At 41.1% G+C, this 27,981-nt stretch overlaps 1 protein-coding gene across 2 annotated transcripts in view; it reads right to left on the bottom strand.

Annotated features, from left to right (window-relative positions):
• Positions 1-27,981, bottom strand: part of GUCY2C (guanylate cyclase 2C) — an 879,595-nt gene that overhangs the window by 372,343 nt on the left and 479,271 nt on the right. For both annotated transcript variants that reach the window (XM_089687691.1, XM_089687690.1), the window contains 2 exons: positions 16,498-16,566; positions 8,129-8,233 (listed from right to left, as the gene is read on the bottom strand). In XM_089687691.1, coding sequence (XP_089543817.1) covers positions 8,129-8,233; positions 16,498-16,566 — 174 coding nt within the window. The remainder of the gene's footprint in view (positions 1-8,128; positions 8,234-16,497; positions 16,567-27,981) is intronic.

The following is a 27,981-nucleotide window of genomic DNA, read 5'->3' as shown; positions in this document are numbered from 1 at the left end:
CTATTTGTTTTTTTTAAATTCATGTAAAACCTTTATCCCCCCCCCAAAAAAAAAAAATGTTGCTGGATGACTAAATTCCAGAGTCAAAAATTTACCTATTGCAGAGGCAGTTCTGAAAACTGGTGTTTTGTGTATTTCTGATGTTGTCCTTAAAGCCAAATTAACCACTTGCCCTCCTGAGGATTTACCCCCCTTCCTGACCAGGCCTCTTTTTGCTACTCGGCACTGCACTAATTCAACTGATAATTGCGCGGTCATGCAATGCTGCACCCAAACAAAATTTACGTCCTTTTAGAGCTTTCTTTCGGTTGTATTTGATCACCTGTGCGCTTTTTATTTTTCATGCTATAAACAAAAAAAGACCAAAAATTTTGAAGAAAAACAATATTTTTTACTTTCAGCTATAAAAAATATATAGTAGACTCAAAGTTAGTTATAAATTTAGGCCAAAATTGTGTATTCTGCTACATGTTTTTGGTAAAAAAAAATCCCAATAAGTGTATATTGATTGCTTTGTGTGAAAGTTATAGTGTCTACAAACTATGGTATAGATACTGCAATTTACGCCATTTTTTTGCTATACAGCGCTGCTCTAGTTTAACGGACAATTGCACGGTCATGCAATATGATACATAAATTAAATTTATGTACTTTTTTTTCACACAAATAGAGCTTTCTTTTGGTGGTATTTGATCACCTGTGCATTTTTTATAACCAGAAAAAGTTTTGAAGAAAAAAAAATTTTTTTGAAAAAAACAATATTTTCTCATTTCGGTCATAAAAAATATCCAAAACAACTAAAGTTTCGTCAAAAAATTTAGGCCAAAATGTATTCTGCTACATGTTTTTGGTTAAAAAATTCCCAATAAGTGTATATTGATTGCTTTGTATGAAAGTTATAGCGTCTACAAAATATGGTATAGATAATGGAATTTACACAGCTTTTACTTTCTGACTGCTTATCACATTTCTTGAGGTGTTAAAATACCAGAATAGTACAAACACCCTCAAATGACCCCTTTTCGGAAAGTAGACACCCTAAGCTATCTGCCGAGAGGCATATTGAGTCCATGGAAGATTTATTTTTTTTCTACAAGTTTCTGGAAAATGACAAAACATTTTTTTTTTTACATGAAGTTGTCATTTAAATTATTTATTTCTCGCACAAGCCATTGGTATATGTGGAATTACACCCCAAAATACATTCTGCTACTTCTACTGAGTATGGGGATACCACATGTGTGAGACTTTTTGGGAGCCTAGCCACATACAGGATCCTGAAATCCAATGACCACTTTGAAAGCCTGAAGGTGCGTAACTTCCTCATTACACTTCCTCACTATCTATCACAGTTTCGAAGGCCCTGACATGCCAGAATAGCACCAAATCCCCCCAAATGACCCCTTTCTGGAAAGTAGACACCCCAAGGAATTTAAAAAGAGGCATGGTGAGTATTTTGCAGATCTCATTTTTTCTCACAAGGTTTTGAAATATAAAAAAAGAATAGAAAAAAATATGTTTTTGTTTTTTTTCTTCATTTTCCAAAAACTTGTGGCAACAAATGAGATCTGCAAAATACTTACCGTGCTTTTTATCAAATTCCTTGGGGTGTCTACTTTCCAAAAAGGGGTCATTTGGGGGGGGGGTTAGGTGCTATCCTAGCATTTCAGGGCCTCCGAAACTGTGATAGGTAGTCTGGAAGTGTAATGAGGAAATAAAGCCCTTTAAAAGCTTGAAGGGGCTTATTGGATTTTGGGGTCCTGTACGCGGCTAGACTGCCAAAACGTCTCTCACATGTGGTACCCTCATACTCGGGAGAAGTAGCAGAATGTATTTTGGGGAGTAATTCCACATATACCCATGGCATGTGTGAGCAGTAAATTATTTAAGTGACAATTTTGTGTAAAATAAAATATATATATTTTTTTGTCATTTTCCAAAAACTTGTGGTAAAAAAATAAATTCTTCTATTGATTCAACATTCCTCTCAGCAAATAGTTTGGGGTATTTTGCAGATCTCAAAAAGGGTCGTTTTGGGGGGTGGGGGTGTTTTATGCCCAGCATTATAAGTTTATGCCACACATCACTCACTCTTCTAACCACCTGAAGACCAAGCCTTTTCTGACACTTTTTGTTCACATGAAATAAATCAGTATTTTTTACTAGAAAATTAATTTAAACCCCCAAACATTATATATTTTTTAAAGCAGACACCCTAGTGAATAAAATGGGGGGTACTACAATTTTTTATGGCACATAGTACTCGTGCAGCGATTTTTCAAAAGCAAATTTAAAAAAAAAAAAAAACACACTTTTTTTACTTTTAATGCACAAAAACACAATATATTGGCCAATTATTTTGTAAACTATAAAAGATAATGGTATGCCGAGTAAATATATACCAAACATGACATGCTTTAACCATTAGCCGCCCGGCCAATGGCCGTTTGGCGGCTTCAAATGTGTTGCTGCTTTCCGGGTGCACGCCATTTGGCATGCTCCCGCACATGTGCAGTTTGCGCTAATGCAGAGCGGCGCAGCAGCACGATCACAGCAGGTCACATGACAGTTGTATACAATGGATGGCTTCATTCATGCCATCCATTGTATACTAGTGCCTAGCTGTGAATGGTCACAGCTAATCACATGCACATGTCATGTGATTAGCTGTGACCAAATCACAGCTAAGCACAAAAAAAAAAAAAAAAAAAAAACAGCTGAATGAATCGATTTAATTCAGGTAAATGCTTGCTTATAGCAAAGTAATTCTTTGCTATAAACAAATTGTGTAAAAAAAAAAAAAATAATAATAATACTGATCACTTCCCCAAAGTAGTACAATGTTACTATGGTAACATTGTACTACTTTGGTCATAGTGAAATATGAAAAAAAAATCTTAAAAAAAAAAAAAATGTAATAAAAAATTAAAAATAATAATAATAAAAAAATATATATATATATATATATTTTTTTTTTCATACTGTCACCAGTTAGTGTCCCTGTTCACCACCATGCCAGTTATATGATGACGCTGTACTGCACTGGTGACAGTATGTAAAAAAAAAAATAGTGAAAATAATTTTTTTAATTTTATAATTTTCCGAAAAATTATGACAAAAAAATACAACTTCAAAAAACTCGCCATGCCTCTTATGAAGTACGTCGGACTGTCTACTCTGCAAAAAGGGGTCATTTGGGGATATCTGTACTATTCTGACATTCTTGGACCTCAAGAAATTAGATTGGCTGTCAGTACTTCAGGATTGATCAATTTTCAGATATATACCATAGTTTGTGAACTCTATAACTTTCCTACAAACTAAATAATACATCCTAATTTGGGTTATTTTCACCAAAGACATGTAGCAGAATACATCTCGGCCTAAATTTATGAAGAACAATTATTTATTTGTAAACTTTTATAACAGAAACAAAGAAAAATGTGTTTTTTTTTCAAAATTTTTGGTCTTTTTTTGTTAATTTAGCAAAAAATAAAAAGCCCAGCAGTGATTAAATGCCACCAAAAGAAATCTCTAGTTGTGTGAAGAAAATGATAAAATTTTAGTTTGGGTACAGTGTTGTATGACCGCGCAATTGTCATTCAAAATGTGAGAGCGCTGAAACCTGAAAAATGGCCTGGGCAGGAAGGTGTAAAATTGCACGGTATTGAAATGGTTAAAACTGTGCATGCCCCGTGCAATGGCGACAAACTGAAAACATTTTTAATATCCATAGGCAACGCTTTAAAAGCCTTTAAAAATCTACCATTTTAGATTTACAGAGGAGGTCTAGTGTTAGAATTACTGCCCTTGATCTGATGTTCACGGCAATACCTCACATGCATGGTGCAACCGCTGTTTACATACCGGCACAGGGTCAAGGCTTGTGCCCACAGGTGTACGCGCATGGAAGGGGCGATTTTTTTTTTCTAGTTACTTTGATTCTTTTTTATTATTTTTACCTTTAATTTTTTTTTTTGATCACTTTTAATGCTATAACAGGGAATGCAAATATCCCCTATAACTTCAATGGGCATTGTCATATATTCTTTTTTGAGAAATCTGGGGTCTATCAGGCTCTAGATATCTCCTCTGCCCTTACATTATCTAATCAAACCAAAATCGGTGTGATCAGATGCTTTCCCAATTTACAAATGACATTTTTATATCCTGCGAAACTGAAGTGATGAAATACTTGTAGCTTCTGAATTCTTAGGCCATAGAGATGATTGGCACCACTCTGGTCTCCAATCAGCTCTATGGTCAGCTGGCAGAAACACTGGCTGCATTCTCAGGTTCCCTGATGGCATGAGACTGCCCGAGAAGGCCATGGAAGGCAGCAGGGGAGGGGGGCCATCATCTCTCGCTGCTTGTAAAAGCAATCCTGCAGCTAATTAGCCACTAGGATTGCTTTTACATGAAAGCTGATCGCCGGCTGAAAAAAACGATACCAGGATGATGCCTGCAGCTGTAGGCATCATCCTGGTATAACCATTCAAAGTCCAGTGATGTACCAGTACGTCGCTGGTCCTTGTTGGGTGTATATACTATGTTCTTTTTTTTTTGTATGCAGCCTGTGGACTGAATGACAAAAATGAGAAGAAATCTCTGCCAGAAAAAGTGTGTGGTATGCCCACCATTAGAATATACCGCCCTGCATCCACCCACTTCTAATGGTGGACACACATTAGGTCACACTTTGCCACAAGCGCCAGTTCCAAGATTGAACAAATGTCTAAATAGTGGCACGCTTGAATAAAAATTGTCCACGTATAAGTGGTACCCCATATGGAAAAAGGATGACACCAAGTCCCAAAATATCTTGCCACTGCTCCCCATGTAGTCTGGGCATCCAGGGGGCTCCATGTGACTCTCTTTTCCCTCGTAAATCCAAAACTTATAAGTATAGCCTGTTGTCCTCTCACAGGTCTTCTACATCTTGACTCTATATCTGGCACGCTTGCAGGGGAGAAATTGTTTGAATGCAAGGCGGCCAGAAAAATAAATGAGGGACTCATGAACGCAGATGTTTTGCTGGGGAGTATAGACATTGCAAATTTTTGGTTAAGGTGATTTGCGAGGGGCTGAATTTTGTGGAGCCGGTCAAATTCAGGGTTACCCCGAGGATGACAGAGTGTATTGTTGTTGAAATGCATAAAACACATTGTACTCTCATATCTATGCCTGGCCATGGCAGCAGAGAACACGGCATATGATGAATCAGATGTGTGGACCAATACAACCGCAATTCATTTCTTTTAGTAATGCCCATGTTGAGGGTTAGGCCCCAAAAAAATGTAAATTCGAAAACCGTAATGAGTTTCCATGCGAATGGTCTGGCAAGGTTTGAATTTGGGTTGGCGGCGATAAATTGTTGTGCATATAAATTGCTTTGATCCACAATTAATGCATACAGATATTCTGTGAAAAACAGCTCCAAAAATCAAGGAGGTATGTGAAAGACCAAGATGTACTAGACCGCTGGTACTCGCCAGTTCACCAAAAGGTAGAGCGGCACTAGTACTGGCACTCTGCTGCATATGAGAGTCATCAAAATTTACCGGCAGGTGCTAACAGAGATCAGGTCTGATTCTGCGAACACTGCGGTTTTGTGTGCAATGTATCAAGTGACAGGGATACTGACACTGCACTTGCTGGGGGAGAAGGGGGGGTAAGCGTAAGGGCTAAACGCAGGGGCTGGCAGGTGCCGGGGCTGATCCCGCCAACGCTGCATTTTTGGGGTCGCTATACTAATGTGAACGCTGGTATAGTGCTGATCTGATCAAAGATATTGACCCATTCAGACACTATACTAGCAATGGAGGTTTATTGTACATGAGCGAGCTCCTGGCAATCAAGGGGTTAAATGTGATCACTGGTGTACTAACGGGCAATCTGATGCTATCTGACAGGGGCGTGAAAACCATGGAAGCGCAAATCATGTATATATATATATATATATATATATATATGTGATTTTGCGCACCCATGCCGCCCTGTAGCAGTATTTCTGATATAGGGTGGTCAGGAAGCGGTTACAGAAGAGGTTTGTGTTACAGCACTGCGTTAGTTTAACTGACAATTGCGCGGTCATGCAACACTGCAACCAAATTAAATTTACATCCTTTTTTCCAACAAATTGAGCTTTCTTTCGGTGGTATTTGATCGCTTGTGCATTCTTTATTTTTTGCGCTATAAAAAAAAGGCTGACAATTTTGAGGAAAAAAAACAATTATTTGGACTATTTGCTATAAAACATGTCCAGTAAAAAAATTTAAAAATCTAATTTTGTCATAAATTTCAGCCAAAATGCATTCTGCGACATTTTTGCTAAAAAAAACCCCCAATACTTTAAATTAATTGGTTTACGAGTAAGTTATAGCGTTTACAAATGGCGGGAAAGATACGGGGATTTTAAATTTTTTTTTATACTAATAATGGCGGCGATCAGCGACTTATGGCAGCGTTCAGTGACTTATGGCGGCGATCAGCGACTTATGGCAGGACTGCGGGACTGCGGCAAACATTCTGACACTGAGGGGGAACTGACTTGGGGTCACTGACATCCCCAGTGACACCAATACAGTGATCAGTGCAAAAAACAAAACAAAACACTGACACTGTACTAATGGCACTGGGGAGGAAGGGGTTAACTTTTTTTATTCACTGAAAGGGTTAACTGTGTGAGGGGAGTGTTTTACTAGGGGGCAGGGGTGTGTACTGCACGGGAACACGCTGATCCAGAGAGATAAACTTTTCTCTCCGGATCACCATGTCAGGAGCTGACAGGGAACTGACAGAAAGCAGAGGTGCAGTGTAAACACTGCAGCCGTTCTCTCTGTCAGTGATTGCCGCTAATCGCCGGGACATGGTCGGTAATGACCGGCCATGACCCGGCAACTGACACCCGCAGCCGCGATCGGCGGTGCAGGTAGGGCTGTGGCGCTCCTCGTAAGTGCCCCCTACCTGTTTTGCAAAAGCACGTTTTAAAACGTGGTTTTGCGCAGCCGTGCTGCCCTGCCACCGTATTTCTACAGTGGCTGGTCGGGAAGAAGTTAAAAGGTCCCTCTCTACTACTGTATTACATTTTCTTTTCTCTTTTGTATTAGCAAAAGCGCCCCACAGTTGTGCTTGGCTTCTCTTGCCATTTGGGTATCAGCAACTTACCTAGAAGCCCTTCAAAAGGCTAAAGGTGAACATTGACTTTAATGCAATTCAAGTTTGGAAAGTATTTTGATAAATTCAGTAAATGTAGGTCAACTTGAATTTTGCATGGTTTGCTCATCACTACTCCTTACACCATTTTTGTGGCTTTGTGCATTAGACTTGAATATACAGTATGTCTGATATCAGCCCTGTCATGAATTCTAGCTTACTAAGCTCACTACAAGTTCTGGCTCAATTTAACAGTAATATTAGACATTGTACTTTAGTAGCATTTTACAACGATTTTTTAAACATTGTCTCCCTGTGACTGTTGTTTGTTTTATCATGCAACAGTTTGTACATCATGCATTGCCATCACTTTTGAGACTCCTCTTCTTATCACATTAAATTACTTTTATTAACATTACATACCACTTTTAACAATGTAAAACAAATCAAACACCAACTCTTTGGAATCTTGTTAGTTGCACCATGCAGTTTTTAAAGGGGAAGCAACAGGCTGTTCACTTCGCAATAGAAGTTGCATTATGTATGGGAAATTTTCCTAGAGCTTAACTAGTGTAGTGAATTTTCACTTTGTAAAGAATACCCAATCACATGCAAGAAAAATTAAAAAATGCATATTTGCATGATTGGATAATGGAAGTAAGCTTCACCTAAGCTTTGTGGTAAATTTCCTTGCAAAGTGAAACTTTGGCAACCTATTTGCCTTTAGTAAATGTACCCCATAGGTCTGATTTGTCATCAGGTTAATATGCATAACTTGCATCTGCCTTTGCAAATGCAATTTGGTACCCCAAAAATTAAATTCCCTTTTTATATGGTATTTCTATCATTTGCTTCTCTATGTTTAACACACATAATCTAGGAATTATAAGAATCTTTAGGGTAAAGTTCATTGTATTAGGTCTTATAACCTCCATATTTAAAACAGTAATAAAAACAGATATGGAATACTTACACGAAGTGAACCTCTTTCACAGTACTCAGTAACAGCATATATTGTTGCATCCATTTTCACTGTACCGTAGAATTTAGTCAGATTGTAGTAATCTATTAGAAGAAGCTGCAGGGAAAAAGTTGGTCTACTCTGAGCTTATTTTAAACAGTTCAGCTGGCAAGCATTTTTCAAAAAAACATTAAAACAACTATTCACAGCTGGCAAAGCAAAGCAAACCTTGTAAGCTTATACACAAAACTTGAGTGCAACATTGCTGTATTAACACTGAAAGTATTTAGAGTCCATCTCTTCCACCAAAATTCCAAAGATTAATGGTTATGCCGATTATAGAAAACATAACAAGCACAATATGATACTTTTGACTTGTACCTGTAGAAAGTAAATCTACCGCTGCCTTTTTTAAACCTGTGAATGCCACATCACCACAGATCGATTGTGGCCCTATTTGTACGAGAGGGTCAGGTTTAGTGGAAGTACTGCCCACCAAACATGACGGGGGTATAATTTTTGACACAACTGTGGCATTTATATACCCTTGTCTACAGCTTTTGCAGCTTAAAGGGGGCAGCTCCCAACCATAGGTGCAAACGAGCCCCTAGACTTCACTGATGGCATGCTTGTATCTAGTCAGTGACTCACTAGACAATGATCCAAGGAGCAGAACAATAGCTTTATAACCTAGAACAGCTCTCTGAAAGATGAATAATGGACCTTATGATTTTATCCTGTGGGGGAAACTGGGGCACAAAATAATAACTTGTTAGCCTTTCTGTAATTAAGTTGGTGACGTGTCAATATTTTTTGTGTAAAGAAGACAATTCTGCACTAGACTTTCAATTTTTGTACAGTGAAAGGAATATTTAAAACCTCTGTCTTGCTCGTTATATCCTTACTAGGGGGAAATGAATGACTACACAAAAGTGAGGATAGCCTCCATTATGGGGATATATGCAGCAATAATGCTTAGTGCCACCTTAATAGCATCATGGATCCCTGGGCAAAGTAATGCACTGGGCCCATACCAGCCTGCATCAGCTGTCCCCATCACTGTGCCCCTTACATCCAGTCTCCCCTTCTATCAGGTGTCCCCATCACAGTGTCCCCATACATCAGGTATCCCCATCACAGTGCCTCCTTACATCAGGTGCCCCCATTACAGTGTCCTCATCCATCAAGTGTCCCCACTCATTAGGTGTCCCCATCACAGTGTCTCCATCACAGTGTCCCCATCCATCAGGTGTTCCCATCACAGTGTTCCCATATATCAGGTACCCCCATCCATCAGGTGTCCCGATCACAGTGTCTTCATCTATCAGGTGTCCCTATCACACTGTCCCCATACATCAGGAGTCCCTATCACAGTGCCCCCGTACATCAGCATTGTACCCCCCGTACATCAGCATTGTACCCCCCTTCCCCCTTGCACTCACAGATCACAAATGCTGCACCTGCAATGAAGGCAACTCCTCTCCCACGCTGAGGCTAAGGTGAGTTCTCAGTCTCAGTGATGCTCTCTATCGCCTCTTGCAGGAGGGAGGAGAAAGCGGAATCCTCTCTCCAGCAGAAGCCAGCTGTTGCGCCTTCTCACAGGAGTAACAATACAGTTACTCCTGTTAAAGAAGAGCAGCATAAGCAGCCAAATCGCTAGTGCCTCCCCATCCAACACAGTGTCTGGGCCCCAATCTTGTCCAGTCCCTGATCATGGCACCCCCCCATGCACCTCGGGTTCCTGAGAAGTGCCTATTCCTTAACATTGCCCTGTTAATGCTACTGGAAAGATTCTATCTCTTGCAACCTCTATCCAAAATATAGGCAGCTTCAAATGCCTTTTTACTTCAGTTTCTCTAAAAAAAATAACGCATGAGTGGGTATAGCCCATCCCATGAGACAAGTGGGCTGTACCCAAAAGAACATACTCTAGACAAAAAAGAATTAGAGTGAAATATTGAAGGACACTGCCTCTTCACTTTAAAAGTGTTGCTGTCTAAACCGTTAAACAAAGCAAAAACAAAAAATATTGCATGAGTGGGTATACTAAACAGCAAACAAGGCTTGTATCAGACTATAGTGAATTAAAATTGTATATATTCAATTTTAACAAAAAATCTGCGATGTAACCTGTGACATAAATGTAAGATTTGAGTAGCTGAGATGTGATCTGTAGAAATATGACATTGTAGATTTAGCTTCATTCCATATTAATAATAGGATGGGTTCAGGATTCAGTCAGAAACATATGGTCACCAATTATCATCTGAAAGGACAAAGCATCCTCTAGGCTGGAGGTGACACCTAGATGCCAATAAAACCTTGTCACCTATGTAGCCAGACTTTGTTACCTTCTGGAAGTTTAAAAGAGGAACCCCAGATGTTTCCGCTTCGAAAACAGCAGGAGACCAGGAGTGGCTCTAATTTGTCTGTCAAGCTATAACTTATATCAGCAGATCAAAGGAATATATTTCATCTCTCATAAAAGCTAAAATATTAGTTGCAGAGAGATGAAAACACTTCTTTCTGATTGGACACAGTGTAGGCTACATCTGCATGTAAAACTGTATTTGTAGCCTATGTAGAATCCCAGAGAAATGCAGAAAACGGTTATATGGTGCCTGATTGCAACAGCTGAACAGTGATTGGTACTGTCGTGATTGGTACTGTCGCGATCGGACTGATGTGCTGGTGTCGGAAATTAATCCCTGACTTGGTGATTCAAACCGTTCCTGGTCCAATCGACTTTGGGCATTTCAGTACCCAGTATGTCCTGTGGGCTGGTACAGGAACACCCCCCAGAGTTGATTGGCCAAGGGCTAATGTCCAGCCTACATCCATATTCCCATAAATTGAGGACCTGAGATATGGACAGTGTGATTCATACGGAGCCTGTTCTATTTGACTGGCGAATCGCAGACTTTTTCTGACTTGCTCCAGTTGTAGGATAACTCTTGGTAAAAGTTTTATTTCTGTTTTTATTCCCTTTTATTTTATAGTCAATAGCTAATTGTGTGTCTTTTTGTATTTTCCGTATTATTTGTAACTCTTTATACTTTGTACATATTTTATGCACTGCCCACTTTCGGGATATTAAATCATAAAATTAATAAGTGACTTCTGTGTACTTAAGCTCGGGCTCATATCTCCGGAGAGATTGTATTGTATTTCAGTGTCTTTATATTTTTGTTCAAGTTCATTGCCTATTTGTATGCAATTGCACTGCGTGTTGGCAGATTGCATGCATATTGTAAATTAGGATATCTGTGTGTGTGTTGGATGCCCAGCAGACCAGTCTGCGGATAAACTGTTGGGTGGTGGCAAGCTACTGTTTGTTGTGTGTCTGGTGCGAGGGTGTGTGGACAGTGGAAGAGTGATTAACACCGGGGTTCTAGCTTGTAGGATAGCTGGAATCCTAGAATGGTGTGCCAATTGCTAGACTGCTCCCCAACCCTTAGAGTGCACCAGATTATATATAAGATTCGTATCTGCCTGTGTGTGTGTGGTCAGCCAGCTGGATTGGAGTCTTTCTCTAGTGGTGGCCAGAGGTAGTGCGGGCTGTGAAAGTGTATCATGGCTGGTCTTATATATATATATTGTGACAGTAGGCAGGTGAAATCACCTGGTTGCGTCCTGGATGGACGATACATTTGTCCAAGGTTCAGACTTTATGGGGATTTGTTCCACTAGAGGGAAGTGCTGAGTCCTTCAGCACTGAGGTAATGAGCCCAGCTGAAGGTAGTGGGCTCATTAAGGCTGGTATAAAACTTCCCAGCTTGCTTAGGGAGTTGCTCCAACCTGGAACCAGATCTATGCCTGAACTGACTGGGGAGCAAACATCTTATCTGTGTGCAGGGAGACAAAAGCCTGTGTGGCTAGCCTCCAACTACTAGCAACTAGGTATAGCATCAGGCTGTACCTAGTGGGTAGCTAGGGAAAGCTGTTGGTACAGTAAGTAGCCAAGTTGGCCAGGATTTAATTTGATGTTTCTTTTTGGTTTGACATTTTCTGTACATATTGTAAATAAACTGCACCTTTTTGTTTTTTCACCTCCACTGTTGTTGTGCTGTGCCTGTCTTTTTGTGTTGTGCACCCATCCAGGGTCACACACACCCACTGCCGAGCTAATCCCGTTACAATTTATATATATTCAGAATAAATTAAGTATCCCTAATTCCCTCTTACCCCAGGTCACGGCCGGACGTGCAAGCCTCAGTTAGCTAGTCACTGTGGGCATGTGCATGTGGGTTTGATCCGTGACATAACCATATTAAAGTACCACACAGTGCTCAATAACCACAACTTCCATGTGAACACACAAGACACAATTAAAACCAATGTCAAATAAGGCCATCAAATATAGCATATGTATATAACTTTGTGGAAGCCCAACCCAAATTGGGTATAATAAGGCTATTAATTGTTGATTACAGCTCCAAAAATTCTATATGCATACACATATACACCCCAAGGCCCATACACAGTATCAGGTGGGTGCATGGATGGTAATGATACATAAATAGATCCCTCTAGAAGGATAACTGTAGGGATGAGATGACAGGTCCATGAATAAAGGATGGAATTCTATGCTTGAAAATGAGGAATATTGGATATATCAACTTGATTGTAAAATAATGGGACAAGAACGTTATCCAAGTCCATGGATAGGGTTATGATATGATATGGCACTCAGATCAGTGAAGGAGATCCCCACCAACATGTCAACAAAAAGAGGTGTATAGGCCCAGATTTACTGCAGAGAGCGATTAGCTCATGGGTAGCAATATGTATCGGTTATGGCAATATGAATGTCCACACACATCTATCCCGTGTTGGTATGTGTGTCGCTACTAAGTTGAATACAGAGGTAACGGACCATCTCTTCATCCGTTAACCCTAATGAAGATCTGATAAGTTCAATATACAGTATTTTTAAGTCATGCATGGATCACGGAGAAGTGTCCCACTACCATCGGCCCCCTTGCGGTGTATATGTGTATGCATATAGAATTTGTGGAGCCGTAATCAACAATTGATAGCCTTATTATACCCAATTCGGGTCATGCTTCCACAAAGTTATATACATATACTATATTTGACGGCTGGACGTCCTTATTTGACATTGGTTTTAATTGTGTCTTGTATGTTCACATGGAAGTTGTGGTTATTGAGCACTGCGTGGTACTTTAATATCGCAAATTATTTGTTAAAACTGAATAAATACAATTTTAATTCACTAAAGTCTGATACAAGCATTGTTTGCTGTTACTTATCTCATGGGAAGGGCTATACCCACTTATGCTTTTTGCATGGTTTATCAGTTTAGACAGCAACACTTTTAAAGTGAAGAGGCAATCAGTGTCCTTCAATATTTCCCTCTAATTCCTTTTCGTCTAGAGTCTCTACAAACCTAAATCTTAACATTTAATACCCTCTCAGTCCAAACTTCTAGTCCTTGCATTTTGTGAACCATTCACAAAGAACAAGCTTTTAGTAAGTTCATAAGGGGAGGGGGAAGGCGGATAAATGACACAAAAGTCTCCAAGTATGAGAGCTATAACTCTTATTATTATTATTATTATACAGTATTTATAAAGCGCCAATAGTTCACTCAGCACTCTTATAGCAAAGACTATACTATCCAACAAGTTGTAAATAGTAACGAAAAGGCAGCCAGCATAAAAGTGGCATATACATTATGTGAATTGTTTTTTCACACACAATATTTTTTTTAAAAATGTTTGCCTGGCGCCAGGGGCAGACTGACAACTCATGGGGTCCCCGGGCAATAGGGGATCATGGGGCCCCTGTGTCCTTGCCCACACTCAAAAAAGCCTATAACAAAGGTACCAGGGGCATTTCATGGGGCCCCCTACTGACCCCGGGCCCTCGGGCAGTGCCCGAGTGCTCGAATGGTCAGTCCCCCCTGCCTGGGGCTTTGCTTTAAGAAAACCTGTCATGAGATAAACATGGAGGCTGCCATTGTTGGTGATGCATTTGTTATCATTACCAGGAGTCCTGCACTGGTAGTTTCCTGCAGGGGGTTCCAAGCACTGAGAATAAGTAAAAAATGCACAGTTCTTCTAACAGTAAGAGTAAAATAAAAAAAAATATATACATTAAACACCCTTTAATACTTAACACTCCCTTACCTAAATATTCAACACTTGGTCTCACACCTCAAATTAACTTTGACTCCCAACACTACACACTTAAGCTGCCCATAAATTAGTAATTTTTTTTTCAATCAACTAGCAGATTGAGCTAAAAATGACCTGATTCCCGCAGCCACACAATCTAGGTGAATGGTGCAACCCCTCCCACTGAGCTATTGTGTTCTGATGGCAGCGAGACTACCTTGCCAAGATCAAGTTATGTACTTCCAGCCTCCATGCATGAATCGAATTTTAGCAGGAATTTTGATCCATATATGGCCAGCTTTAAGATCTTACTTAAAACCATACATGTCAACTGTCCATCACTTGGAGGGACTGCCGCTCTCTTGGAACCAAATTCTTTTGTCCCTCTTACCTTCTCAGTTACAGTTGGACAAATGCATATGCCTCTATAAAAATGCAATGCTTAAATACAAAAAGTGTTACATTACACTAAATCTTACACACATATATTTTTATTTTCACTATATTATTTTTAAAGGACAGTTTAAAGAATATATAGTGATGAACAAAAAACAAGTTTGGGTTTAGCCAATAATTGTTTGCTTAATAACTCTTTGTGAACCACATAAATGGGGGCACGGCAGGTGGTGTCTCCTTCTCCTATACAAGTTGTGCTAAACAGTGTCCCTCTTTGTTATCTCAGAAACAACTTAATTTGTCCTTAAATTATATGAAACCCAAAAGAAAATATGTATTATATTGCAATTCACTGTTTCTTAGATGTGGCTGCATTAACATTCTTTTTAGGCTTTCTTTCTTCTATTTTCACCAGGTGATCCAGACAGTAAGTCTGTTGTTTTTCAAATCAACAACCTCTCCAACAGAAATAATTATTTGCAGAGATGAGACAAACCACTGACAATGATCAGCTTTTATTTATGTAAAACCCCAAAAGGAAAAATAACTGTTTGCTGTAACTGCTTATAAAGTGCAAGCTGGAGTTTGGCTTCAATTTGTTAGTGTATTTAGTAGTGTATCTGCTAGTACATTTAATACTCCCCCCCAAGATTAGCAATGCTGCTGTCTAGAGAAAAGAGAGCCTAAGAAAAGAAAATGGATGCCCACATCTCATGATTGGTAAGTTGTAATATATTTAATTGTTGGTTTTGAGTTTATTACCGCTTTAAAAATAAACCCTCTCAACCCTACTAACTGTTAAGTTGGTCATACACTATTAGCTTTGTTTGTGAAGGCTGAATAAAAAAAGCAAAGAGATTCCTCCATCTACACAAATTAGGTGGATGGAGGAATCCCCCCTGTTAGGACTGTATTCCAACAGCGGCATCCTTACTGAAAGAGAAAAGTTTTCCAACTTGTCTGTATGACAGAAGTCCCTGCTGAACCCGCCAAATTTTCATCAGTATATAGTCAGCTTCAGCCACACAACACTTAACTCCTTAAACAATGAATCCCTAAGCCTAACAAACTTAAGGCAGACTCTAAAGCGAAATAACCACAAATAATTGTGCACTGATAGCATGTATGACCTACATAAAAAATATCTCAGTGCCGAGATTCTGTAACCAGAATAAACTGCTTTGCATTGATAATCTCTCTTCAAATGCTACCTGCCTGTATGTCATGCTAGCTCTGAGGCTTGAGCACCTGCCATGAAACAAGTACTGAACGCAGATAAAGATTTCTCACTTTTCTCTGACTTTGCTGATCTGAATACTTGCTTCTGTCAGTGACAAAGAAGATACCAAACCTAGCATGTTAGCATTACACCCAGGTAACTAGCATTTTCTTGCATGAGTCACTTTAAATGTTATGTTTTAAACATTCACGCAAGCACCTAGTCCTTTTCTGTATTATAACTACTACAAAGTAATACTGCATAAACAAAAAAAAAAAGTTTTGTTTTCATATTTCTTATTCTTTTCTTTACTCCTCTATTTTACATATTGCATATTTCTGCTTCTGAAAAACATTCCTGATCAAACAAAATGTTGTTCATAGTAGAAAATAATTGGCCTTGGATAGACTAGAGAACAAAAAGCTACACCCTGATTGTTTCCATAGGAAACCATGTTATGTTCTTATTTACCTGTCTTCATAATTCAGTCACCACATACTTTACACTATAGCTGCACTTCTGTGATCTTATATATGATCTGCATATTTGAACAGTAAAACTGATGACTAATCTTTGCATACATAGCACACATAATAAACACAAACACATTATAAAAACGGACTTACTTTATTTAGCTCCACTTTCTGATTTTCTGTGAAATTTCCATCATGTTTCAGATCCTTCAGTATAATGACCTTAAAACAAATGTGAAATATTTGTATGTTGTAAATTGGATTTTACCACAAAGTTATAATTCATGATTAGGGATGAGAAGACTATTCTGAATGAACTGGGAACCAAGTCTGAAATTATGAAGTTCCAGAAGTTTGAAAAATACAGAACTTGCAAGATGGTCGATGCACAGAAATTTTCCTGTAATGTCCATTTTTCAGGTGGACCCAATCAGACCATCCATTGCCCTCTATGGAACTGCAGATGCGGATGTAAACGGACATGTGTCTGTTTAACCAATTCAATACCGGGCAATTTTACACCTTCCTGCCCAGGCCAGTTTTCAGGTTTCAGCGCTCTCACACTTTGAATGACAATTGCACGGTCATACAACATTGCACCCAAACTAAAATTTTATCATTTTCTTCACACAACTAGAGCTTTCTTTTGGTGGTATTTAATCACCACTGGGGTTTTTATTTTTTGCTAAATTAACAAAAAAAGACCAAAAATTTTGAAAAAAAAAAGTTTTTGTTTCTGTTATAAAAGTTTGCAAATAAATAATTGTTCTTCATAAATTTAGGCCGAGATGTATTCTGCTCCAGGTCTTTGGTGAAAATAACCCAAATTAGGATGTATTTTTTAGCTTGTAGGAAAGTTATAGAGTTCACAAAATATGGTATAGATCTGAATATTGATCAATCCTGAAGTACTGACAGCCAATCTAATTTCTTGAGGTCCAAGAATGTCAGAATAGTACAGATATCACCCAAATGACCCCTTTTTGCAAAATAGACAGTCCGACGTTCTTCATAAGAGGAATGGCGAGTTTTTTGAAGTTGTATTTTTTTGGTCATAATTTCTCGGAAAATGAAAAAATTAAAAAAATCACTATTTTTTTTTTACATATTGTCACCAGTGCAGTACAGTGTCATCATATAACTGGCATGGCGGTGATCAGGGACACTGACTGGTGACAGTATGAAAAAAATATATATATTTTTTTTTTATTTTTTTATTATTTTTTATGAAAAATTTCTTTTTTTTAAGATTTTTTTTTCATATTTCACTATGACCAAAGTAGTGGGGAAGTGATCAGTATTTTTTTTTTTTTTTTTACACAATTTGCTTATAGCAAAGAATTACTTTGCTATAAGCAAGCATTTACCTGAATGACATCGATTCATTCAGGGTTTTGTGTTTTGTTTTTTTTTGTGCTTAGCTGTGATTTGGCCACAGCTAATCACATGACATGTGCATGTGATTAGCTGTGACCATTCACAGCTAGGCAGTAGTATACAATGGATGGCATGAATGAAGCCATCCATTGTATACAACTGTCATGTAACCTGCTGTGATTGGTCAAAGCAGGTCACATGGTACCAGCAACGGGGCCGATACTCAGATCTGTCATCGGCCGTGTCCGAGGTACACGGCCGGTGACAGATCGCGCCGCTGCGCCGCTCTGCAGGAGCGCAATCTGCGCATGAGCGGGAGGACGCCATATGGCGTCCACCTGGAACGCTGATGACATTTTCCGCCCACCATTCGGCCATAGGGCGGGCGGCAAATGGTTAATCCACCTGCATCCAATCTGCTAAAAACAGATGGATGAGGATCAGTTCCCCAACCTTCTGCCAGATCAGATCAAATGACAGTGAGATGTAAACAGACAGGCAATCCATTTACATCGGACCGCCCATACAGGAAAGAAGGCTGTGTCCGTGTCTGATCCACTTGTGCAGAGCTGACACGGACACAGCCCACTTTCTCCATGGACAGTTGGATATAAACAGACCATCTGTTCAGTTACACCCATCTGCATCCAATCCACTAGCTGATCAGATTGGACGACGGTCTGATGTACATGGACAGGTGGTCCGTGTACATCTGACTGCCCATAGAGAAAAGCGGGCTGTGTCCATGTCCACTTTGCAAAAGTGATGCAGACATGGACCTATTATCCACCTAATCAGAGCGGATCAGCGAACAGATTCCCTGCTGAGCAGGAGGATCTGCTGGCAGAGTCCGCCCATGTGAAAGTGGCCTTAAAGTGACCTTGTAGATAAGTGGAACAACTTAAACTTAGCTCAGCCTGTAAGAGAAGAAGGTAAATATATTTCCATTGAGCCCAGGTCCTAAAACTTAATCACACGGATGATCACCAACCGCTGCAGGTCTCTCTCTTTCAGCAGGGCACACATAGAAGGCCAGTGTCATTGAGAAGCACTAGAGATCAAGAATGTGGCAGAGTTTTAGGGCGCAGTTCTTTTTACAAGCTGGGCTCAGGGTTGTTTTAAAGTCCAAACTTTTTTTTAAGCTTTGGATAGAGTAGGGAATGGTTTACATTTCTTTCAGGTGTTGATTGTTGTCTGTGTCCCTGTTGGGAAGATTCACTGTCCCTATTTGTCCTGGTGCTTGTTGTGAGAAAACATATGAAACGTGTTATCACCAGGACTGGAATAGAGAGAATACCTTCCATTTAATGTTGGTAACATCTAGAGCCATATTTCCCTTACTTTGAAGATGTTTCCTTTCACTTTCTGTCATATCTTAAAGACAGAAGCAAAATACATTTCTGGACTATTCCCTTCTTAATCCAAAACTAAGAAAAAAGTTAGCTTTAGATATTTCTTAGATCTCTTACAAAACTAGTTACTCATGACACGTTATTCAAATACTAAAGAACACCCATAGTAAATTTCCACCCTTGCCTCAAGTTTGGCCAATGTGAAAAGGAAAGGAGAGAGCTAGCCCGCAGCATTACCTGGAAACATGAAAAATTTTCAGACCTTCCTTATATTGTTTTCCCAGGCATTACACTTGCATCCTTATTAATGTAAGTTAGCCAATGAAGGGTAACAATTAAACTCCAAGCTTTCTGCAGTAATCTGTGGTTAACATGGTAGAAGACTATATCACTCAGTAATAATAATAATAATAATATTATTATTATATGTCAACTGAAATGTAAAAGAAGCTTGAAGCAGCTCAAAAAGAATACCTTAAATTGTGCCAGCTAAGGGAAAGTGTACATGACCAGGGTCAGTTGAGAAGGGAAAAAAACAAAAATGACGTAACAAGTGTAACACCCTCTAGTGCAGTTAGTTTTTTTGTGTGTAGTTAGAGGTTTGCTAGAAGCCTGGGTGTGAGTCAGCCTGGGAGTGAGTCAGCAAGGTTGCTTCAGGTTAGGGCTGAAGGGCAGTACAGGTCAGTCCTCTGGTACCTCTCCCTGCCCTAGAAACTTGGAGAAGTTTCGAGAAGCCAGTAGGTGGAAGAGAGGAGGGGCTGATCTGCATATTTATAGGAGTCTGACCAATCCCAGGCAGGAGGTCTAGCAGTGTGGGAGATCAGCACATAAATATGAGAGAGCTTGGCCAGCAGGGTAGTGTGGTGGAAGATGGAGTGAGGAAGTACTGTTGATGTGGAGTCTGGGAGCAAGAAAGAGGGACCTCCACTGTTCTACAGTCTACAGGAAAGGACAGCAGTGGCGTCACTACAGGGGGTCAAGGGGGGCAATTGCCCCCCCAGGTTATTCTTTCCCCCCCTTACTAAATTAGGCTGCCAGGCTTATGCTGGTGCCAGCCCTGCTCACATCTTTACCCAGCTCAGCACACAGGTGGTTCAGTACAGCTGTTAACTTCAGCCACTGCCTCCAGGTTCCACTGACTTCCACAGCTGCAGGCTGCAGTTGCTCTCCTGAGTCTCGGCCCTGCCGACTCCACTCCACCTCCTCCTCTCTGATAGATGCAGGGCAGAGAGAGCAAGATGGCCTTCTTCAGACTCAGAGAGACCCCCTCTCCCTTCAGCCCTCAAGGCTCACTATACTAGAAAAAAATCCCTCCTCCCACCTGGGCAGTAGCAGAGAGAGGAAAACAGACACTTCCAATTCAGCAGCACACAGACAATTGCTGCTGAACTGGATGGTGTGTGAGATTTTGGGGAGCCCGGGGAGGAGCCGAGTGGGGCCAAGGGGAGGGCACATGGCCAGCAGAAGGCACAGGAGGAGCATGAGTGGCACTGGCCCAAGATTATCACTGTGGATGGTAGTACAAGCAAGATCGATGCTGCTTTTAGCTTTATGATGGCTGAGTCTGATTGGTTGTGTATACTGTTGTACCAGCTCTGCCCTTCAGGGACATGATCTGTCTGCAGTCTCTAACCATCTTTTGTGCAATGTCCGCAAAGTCTCTGACCATCTCTTGTGTCATGTCTGTAGTCTCTGATCGTCTCTTGTGCCATGTCTGCACAGTCTCTGACCGTCTCTTGCGCCATGTTTGCATAATCTCTTTCTCTTATGCCAAGTCTGCAGTTTCCGATCATCTCCTGTGCCATGTAAGAACAGTCTCTGACCGTGTCTTGTGCCATGCCACACAGTCTCTGACCATCTCTTGTGCCATGCCCCCGCAGTCTCTGATCATCTTCTGTGCCAGATCTGTAGTCTCTGATCATCTCTTGTTCCATGTCCACAGTCTCTGATCATTTCTTGTGCCATGTCCGCACAGCCTCTGACCCTCTCTTGTGCCATGTCTGCAGTCTCTGATCATCACTGGTGCCATGTCTGCAGTCTCTGACCATCTATTTTGCCATGTTTGCAGTCTCTGATCATCTCTTGTGTCACGTCCGCAGTCTCTGACCACTGCTTGTGCCATGTCAGCACAGTCTCTGACCGTCTCTTGTGTCACGTCCGCAGTCTCTGACCGTCTCTTGTGCCATGTCTACACAGTCTCTGACCGTCTCTTGTGCCATGTCCGCAGGCTCTGACCATCTCGTGTGCCATGTCTGCGGTCTCTGTCTTTTGTTTTATGTTCGCAGTCTCTCATTGTCTCTTGTGCCATGTCTGCAGTCTCATATCATTGCATACTGCATTACTTCCATATTTTGTAATCTTATTGATAAATACTTTAGTTTTTTTCAGTGGTGTGATTTAGTGGTGAAAATTATTAGTCATCCCCCCACATTTTGACTATGGTATCTTATGTGCCCCCCCATATATTGTTCCTAGAGTCACCACTAATGGACAGCCTGTCAGCAGGGGATGAAGCCAGCCCAATGTAAGGCCGGAAAGTAGCTTCTCCTTTTCAAGCTACAAGAACAGGACAGTGTGAGTACTTCTACACCCACTGGGCCTACAAGGGAGAAGGCAGTCAAGTGCAATACCCAACTAGCTCTCCCTGGGACATTGTACTTACAGTCATGGCCGAAATTGTTGGCACCCTTGATATTTTTCCTGAAAATCAAGTATTTCACACAAAAAAGGTATTGCATTAACACATGTTTTGCTATACACATGTTTATTCCCTTTGTATGTATTGGAACAAATATAAAACAGAGGCAGAAAAGCAAATATGACATAATGTCACACAAAACCCCAAAAATGGGCTGGACAAAAGTATTGGCACCCTTAACTTAATATTTGGTTGCACACCCTTTGGAAAACATAACTGAAATCAGTCGCTTCCTATAACCATCAATAAGCTTCTGACACCTCTCACCCGGAATTTTGGACCACTCTTCCTTTGCAAACAGCTCCAGGTCTCTCTTATTGGAAGGACACCTTTTCCCAACAGCAATTTTAAGATCTCTCCACAGGTGTTCAATGGGATTTAGATCTGGGCTCATTGCTGGCCACTTCAGAACTCTCCAGCGCTTCTTTGCCATCCATTTCTGAGTGCTTTTTGACGTATGTTTGGGGTCATTGTCCTGCTGGAAGACCCAGGATCTTGGACGCAAACCCAGCTTTCTGACACTGGGCCCTACAGTGCGACCCAAAATCCTTTGGTAATCCTCAGATTTCATGATGCCTTGCACACAGTCAAGGCACCCAGTGCCAGAGGCAGCAAAACAACCCCAAAACATCATTGAACCTCCACCATATTTTACCGTAGGTACTGTGTTTTGTTCTTTGTAGGCCTCATTCCGTTTTCGGTAAACAGTAGAATGATGTGCTTTACCGAAAAGCTCTATCTTGGTCTCATCTGTCCACAAGACGTTTTCCCAGAAGGCTTTTGGCTTACTCAAGTACATTTTGGCAAACTGTAGTCTTGCTTTTTTATGTCTCTGTGTCAGCAGTGGGGTCCTCCTGGGTCTCCTGCCATAGCGTTTCATTTCATTTAAATGTCGACGGATAGTTCGCGCTGACACTGATGCTCCCTGAGCCTGCAGGACAGCTTGAATGTCTTTGGAACATGTTTGGGGCTGCTTATCCACCATCCGGACTATTCTGCGTTGCAATCTTTCATCAATTTTCCTCATCCGTCCACGACCAGGGAGATTAGCTACAGTGCCATGGGTTGCAAACTTCTTGATAATGTTGCGCACTGTGGACAAAGGCAAATCTAGTTCTCTGGAGATGGACTTGTAACCTTGAGATTGTTGATATTTTGCCACAATTTTGGTTCTCAGGTCCTCAGACAGTTCTCGTCTCCTCTTTCTGTTGTCCATGCTTAGTGTGGCACAGACAGACACACAATGCAAAGGTTAAGTGAACGTCTCTCCTTTTTATCTGCTTTCAGGTGTGATTTCTATATTGCCCACACCTGTTACTTGCCCCAGGTGAGTTTACAGGAGCATCACATGCTTGTAACATTCTTATTTATCCGCAGTTGTGAAAGGGTGCCAATACTTTTGTCCAGCCCATTTTTGGAGGTTTGTGTGACATTATGTCGAATTTGCTTTCTTTCCTCCCTTTTTTTGTTTTGTCCCAATACACACAAAGGGAATAAACATGTGTATAGCAAAACATGTGTTAATGCAATACGTTTCGTGAGAAATACATGATTTCCTGGAGAAATATCAAGGGTGCCAACAATTTCGGCCATGACTGTATGTGTCTCAGAATCCTTTGCCCTGCAATACTCTTTACAATAGCCAGGTGGATGATGAGATTTTCAGTTGGGGTCTGAAGATTCATTTAAAGAGGACTAAGTGCTCCAAGATGTGCACTGATCTGTTTTTTTTGTAAAGAAGAAGTTTGTCCTCCAAGTTGTTTCAGTTCCATTGGTCATGTCATATACCCCTAGACCCCATCCAAGTTGTTTAACCCCTGATAAAACAACAAGCTCATGTACTGTTTACTGACTTTGAATGCAAGAGTGGAAAAATGCACGCTACCTGGCTGTGCAGGAAAGTAGGCGGACCCAAGACCAGCTGCTCTCAAGAGGGTAGCATTACACAAAGAATAGGATTGAGCAGTTCAAGAGGAACAGACAGAAGTAAGAAGCATGAGGAGAAAGAACATTAGGAAGGATAATCATTTTGCAGTTACAGCTATACAGCAGTAATATTAGCCAACAGAGCTTGGGGAAATGACATTAGCTTTTCATTTTGAGAGGTGTGAAAGTAGGCAAAGTGTAACTATGGACACTACATACAATTTGTTGTTTCTCTGAGTTCCCCCTGTAACAATCACTGGTATCGTAATTCACACCACTGCGACTTGAGGTGCGACATGCAATTTAAAAATCGCACCTGAAGTCTCTTTTAATGTATTTCTATGGCCATGTCTTGATAGGTGCGATTTCAAGTAGAGCGGTTTGAAAAATACTTCCTGCATTCTTTTTTCACCACCTCAGTGGATTTTAACTCACATAGACTATAAGGTGAATATCACTCCCAATTGGCAGCACTACTTATGTTGAGAGTAGCACACCAAATCTCGGAATGTGTTTTTGAACATCTATGTGACATGTACTGTGGATTTCTGCCATTTAAGCGTGTCAGCCGTGACACAAGTTGGGTGTTTACTTGGCCACTCGCTATAGCATACATTCGGGGGTGTGGAAATTTTTAAAAAAATTACTCGTCCAAGGGACTAAATTGGGGTCCCAACCTACTGGTCCCTTATGACAACCTACGTGTTTTCATAAAAAAATATTTATTTTTTTTCCCCAGAATGGTAAATATGAAGGGTTGATGTTTCCTATTAGGCAAAGGTGCTTGTAGGAATTATTGGGCCTTTTAAAAATGAAAAGGGCATTATGGTGACTTAAACTGTTAATCTTTTTTAGTTTTTGCAGAAAATTTCCTAGAACCCTCAAACGTTTATATATATATATATTTTTTTAAACATCCCCTGACAGTAATAGGCAGTAACAGGTACTCTTTATGGAGAGATCTTGGGCCAATAAGACCCCAGATCCTTTCTCTGCCCTTAAAAGCATTTGATCACACCCAAATCGGGTGATCAAATGCTTTCTATTTTTAAGAATGGTGCCGAGGAAACCGGTGGTGATGTATGCTCATTGATTCCTGTTTCCTGGACAGAGTGGCTTTAGTTCTGAGCCGGTTGACAGATCATACGGGACAGTCCGCCAAGGCTTTTTGTTCCTCAGAGAATAGGTGCAGGAACTCAACCACGCCCTGACCACACCACTACCTAATAGTGGCAGGGTCCTAATGGAGCATTGTGAAATACCAGTAGTGCATACTGCACAGGGCAGAGTTCAGGAATGCACTGCATACAGGGTGCAAGGTTCAGGAGTGCATTGCTTACAGGGTGCAAGGTTCAGGAATGCTATGCATACAGAGTGAAGAGCTCAGGAGTGCACTATGTACAGAGTTCAGGAGAGCACTGCATACAGAGTTCAAAAGTGCACTGCGTACAGAGTGCAGATTTCAGGAGTGCACTGCATACAGAGTGCAGAGTTCATGAGTGTGCTACATACAGAATGCAGAGTTCATGGGTGAGTTGCATACAGAGTGCAGGGCTCATGAATGCATATCTCACAGGCCAGTTTACAATCCCCCCTTCTAGTACAGTTTTAGATAAGTGGTGGGGAGAGGGGGACATTGGGAATAAGTGGAGCAGAGGGGGAAATTGGGGATTAGTGGCAGGGGGGACATTGGGGATAAGTAGGAGAGGAGGGGGGACACTGGGGGGACTTCAGGGATATGTGATGGGGAGGGGAGGGCATTTTAGATAAGTGGGGGGGAGGAAGGACATTGGTGATACGTGGAGAAGAGGGCGAAATTGGGGATAAGTGGGGGTGAGTGTAGGGGGAACATTGGGGATATGTGGGAGAGAAGGGGGACATTGGCGATATGTGGGAGAGGCGGGGGACACTAAGGATAAGTGGGGGGAGAAGGGGGACATTTTAGATAAGTGGGTGGGGGAGAGGGGGGACATTGGGGATAAATGGAGCAGAGGGGGACATTGGGGATTAGTGGGGGAGGGGGACATTGAAGATAAGTGGGGTAGGGGGTGAGTGTAGTGTGCCCTATGTGACTGTACTGCACATGCTGAGTGTCACATACCACAGTGCACTTGGTCAGGAAGATTCCAGGAGATGTCTATTACAGGTGGGGTACAGCAGAGCTCTGAGCAGTATGCTGCAGGGACTGGAGGCAGAGCAGTGTCCTGGGACTGACGGCCAGTAGAAAGAAGTCAGGAAAGTATGTATGCACTTCTGGAAATAGATGCAGAACTCACCGTGCTGGTTTTTCATTGCAGAAGATTATTAGTGTGGGACTAGGACAGGCTGTAACACGATACATTAGGGCAGGGCTTGAAAAAGCTGCTCGCCAAATGCGCCGAGCATAGATGATGGAGTGGCTGCACCTGCGCTCCAAGCCTCATTGTGAAGCCGAGTTCCGGTTTCCAACTTCCGGTTTCCGGCTTCTTTGGCACCGCCATTACACTGGCAGCGCTGCTGAGGGGACAGGTGCAGGAGAGGTCCACTCTCCTCCACTGAAAGGAGACACCCTCTCCACCGCTGCGGGGGACTCGAGGAGAGGCCCGCTCTCCACCACCTTGGAGGACATGAGGAGAGGCCCACTCTCCACCGCCTATCCACGGAGCTGTTGAACACTAATCCTGCCTGTATTTCTTTGGTGTGAATCTTAAAAGATACATAGTTTTCTATAACTTCGGGGAAAGTGACTGCTAAGCTTGTGAACTATAGTGAAGAAAAAAAAAGGATGGCATTTGCATTTGAAAATCAGTGCCGACATACACTTTGTATTGCGAAAAAAAATTAACAATTGTGTAAACCGAGGCATTATTTTCAATGGATTTTCATTCGTAAATCGAAAATTACGTTAACTGAGGCATTGGTAAACCGAGGTACGCCTGTATTAGTATTGTAATCCTTTGTATTGGGATACATAGAACCAACATACATCTGAATTGGCAACATAGCACAACATTTGTGTCACATATGAGATATCTGGCTAGTTACACTGACCTTGCCCAGGGATTTAGGGTTGATTCACACCAAAGAAATACAGGCAGGATTAGTGTTCAACAGCTCCGTGGATTAGTGGTTAGCACTGCTGCCTCACAACACTAGGGTTGTTGGTTTGAATCTCAACCTCCGCAAAGAATTAGCATGATCTCTGTGTGACTCCCCTAACATACATGTGCTGCAGCATCTTTGCTTTCTGTCTAAATGATCCCTAGAATGTAAATTAGAATGAGGCCTTGTCTGTTTAAACACCATTAAAGTTGCACCTTATGTGAATGTCAAAAGATGGGATGAGATAAGGGCCTGGACTAATGATTGATTGATTGGATAATGCTGGTTTGCACTCCACCCACTTTTGGGAAGGTTTGTCAAACCATGAGAAGAGTGAGCGAGAGAGAGAAAAGGATTAAAAAAAAAAATTAATAAAATAATGGCATGGCATGGCATGGCTTCCCCCCCCCCCCCGAATCCATAACAGAACCTTATCCGAGCATGCAGATACCGCATGCCTTCAAAGATTTATTTCCTTTGTTGAATTGCCTGCTTGGTTCACACTAGATGCGATTTAAAATTGTGCTTTTTTTGGCAATTTCACCATATTTTCTGTAGATTTACCAATAAGTTATTGTGTTTTCAATTGTGTTTTGCATTGCTATTTCTATTGTAGTTTATATGTGCAATCGCTACAAAATGCTGAAAAAGTTAGACAAGAACTACTTTTGAAATTGTGCTGCAGCAAATCGCTTACGTTAAGACACTCACATCCACCTTCATTAGATTCGATATCAGGTACAGTTTCAATTCCCAAATTGCACCTGAAATCGTGCACCCTGGATGCGACTTGGCATACGATTTGCATGACATGCGGCTTACAAATCGTATGCCAAGTCGCACCCTATTGTCTGCTATTATAGCAGTCACATGGGTGCGTTTCCGACACTTATTTCTAAAGTAGTACCTGTACTACTTTTGTTGTGATTTGCATAGATATCTGTGTCAGATGTCTTGCAAATCGTAAGGAAATCAGCATCTTCACTGTACGTCACACAATTTCTAAATCGGCTTTGATGTGACCAGGGTGTAAGGCCTTTTTATGTTTTATTTCCTGAGTGTTTTTCCGATTTATGGGAAATGCAACATACTAGCAAAAGTGATTTGACATTTTCAGTATTGCATGCGAGATGTGGTCATGTGACTGCCTTAACTCATGTGATAATCTGGAGTGAATTGTGCCCATAGGGCCAAGAAATATTG

This window comes from Staurois parvus, unplaced genomic scaffold (genome assembly GCF_062004578.1).
Source record: "Staurois parvus isolate SC_StPar_1 unplaced genomic scaffold, SC_StPar_1.0 ptg000436l, whole genome shotgun sequence".
Taxonomy (NCBI): Eukaryota; Metazoa; Chordata; class Amphibia; order Anura; family Ranidae; genus Staurois; species Staurois parvus.
The sequence above is the reverse complement of the archived record's forward strand: the minus strand, read 5'-3'. Positions and strand labels throughout refer to the sequence as shown.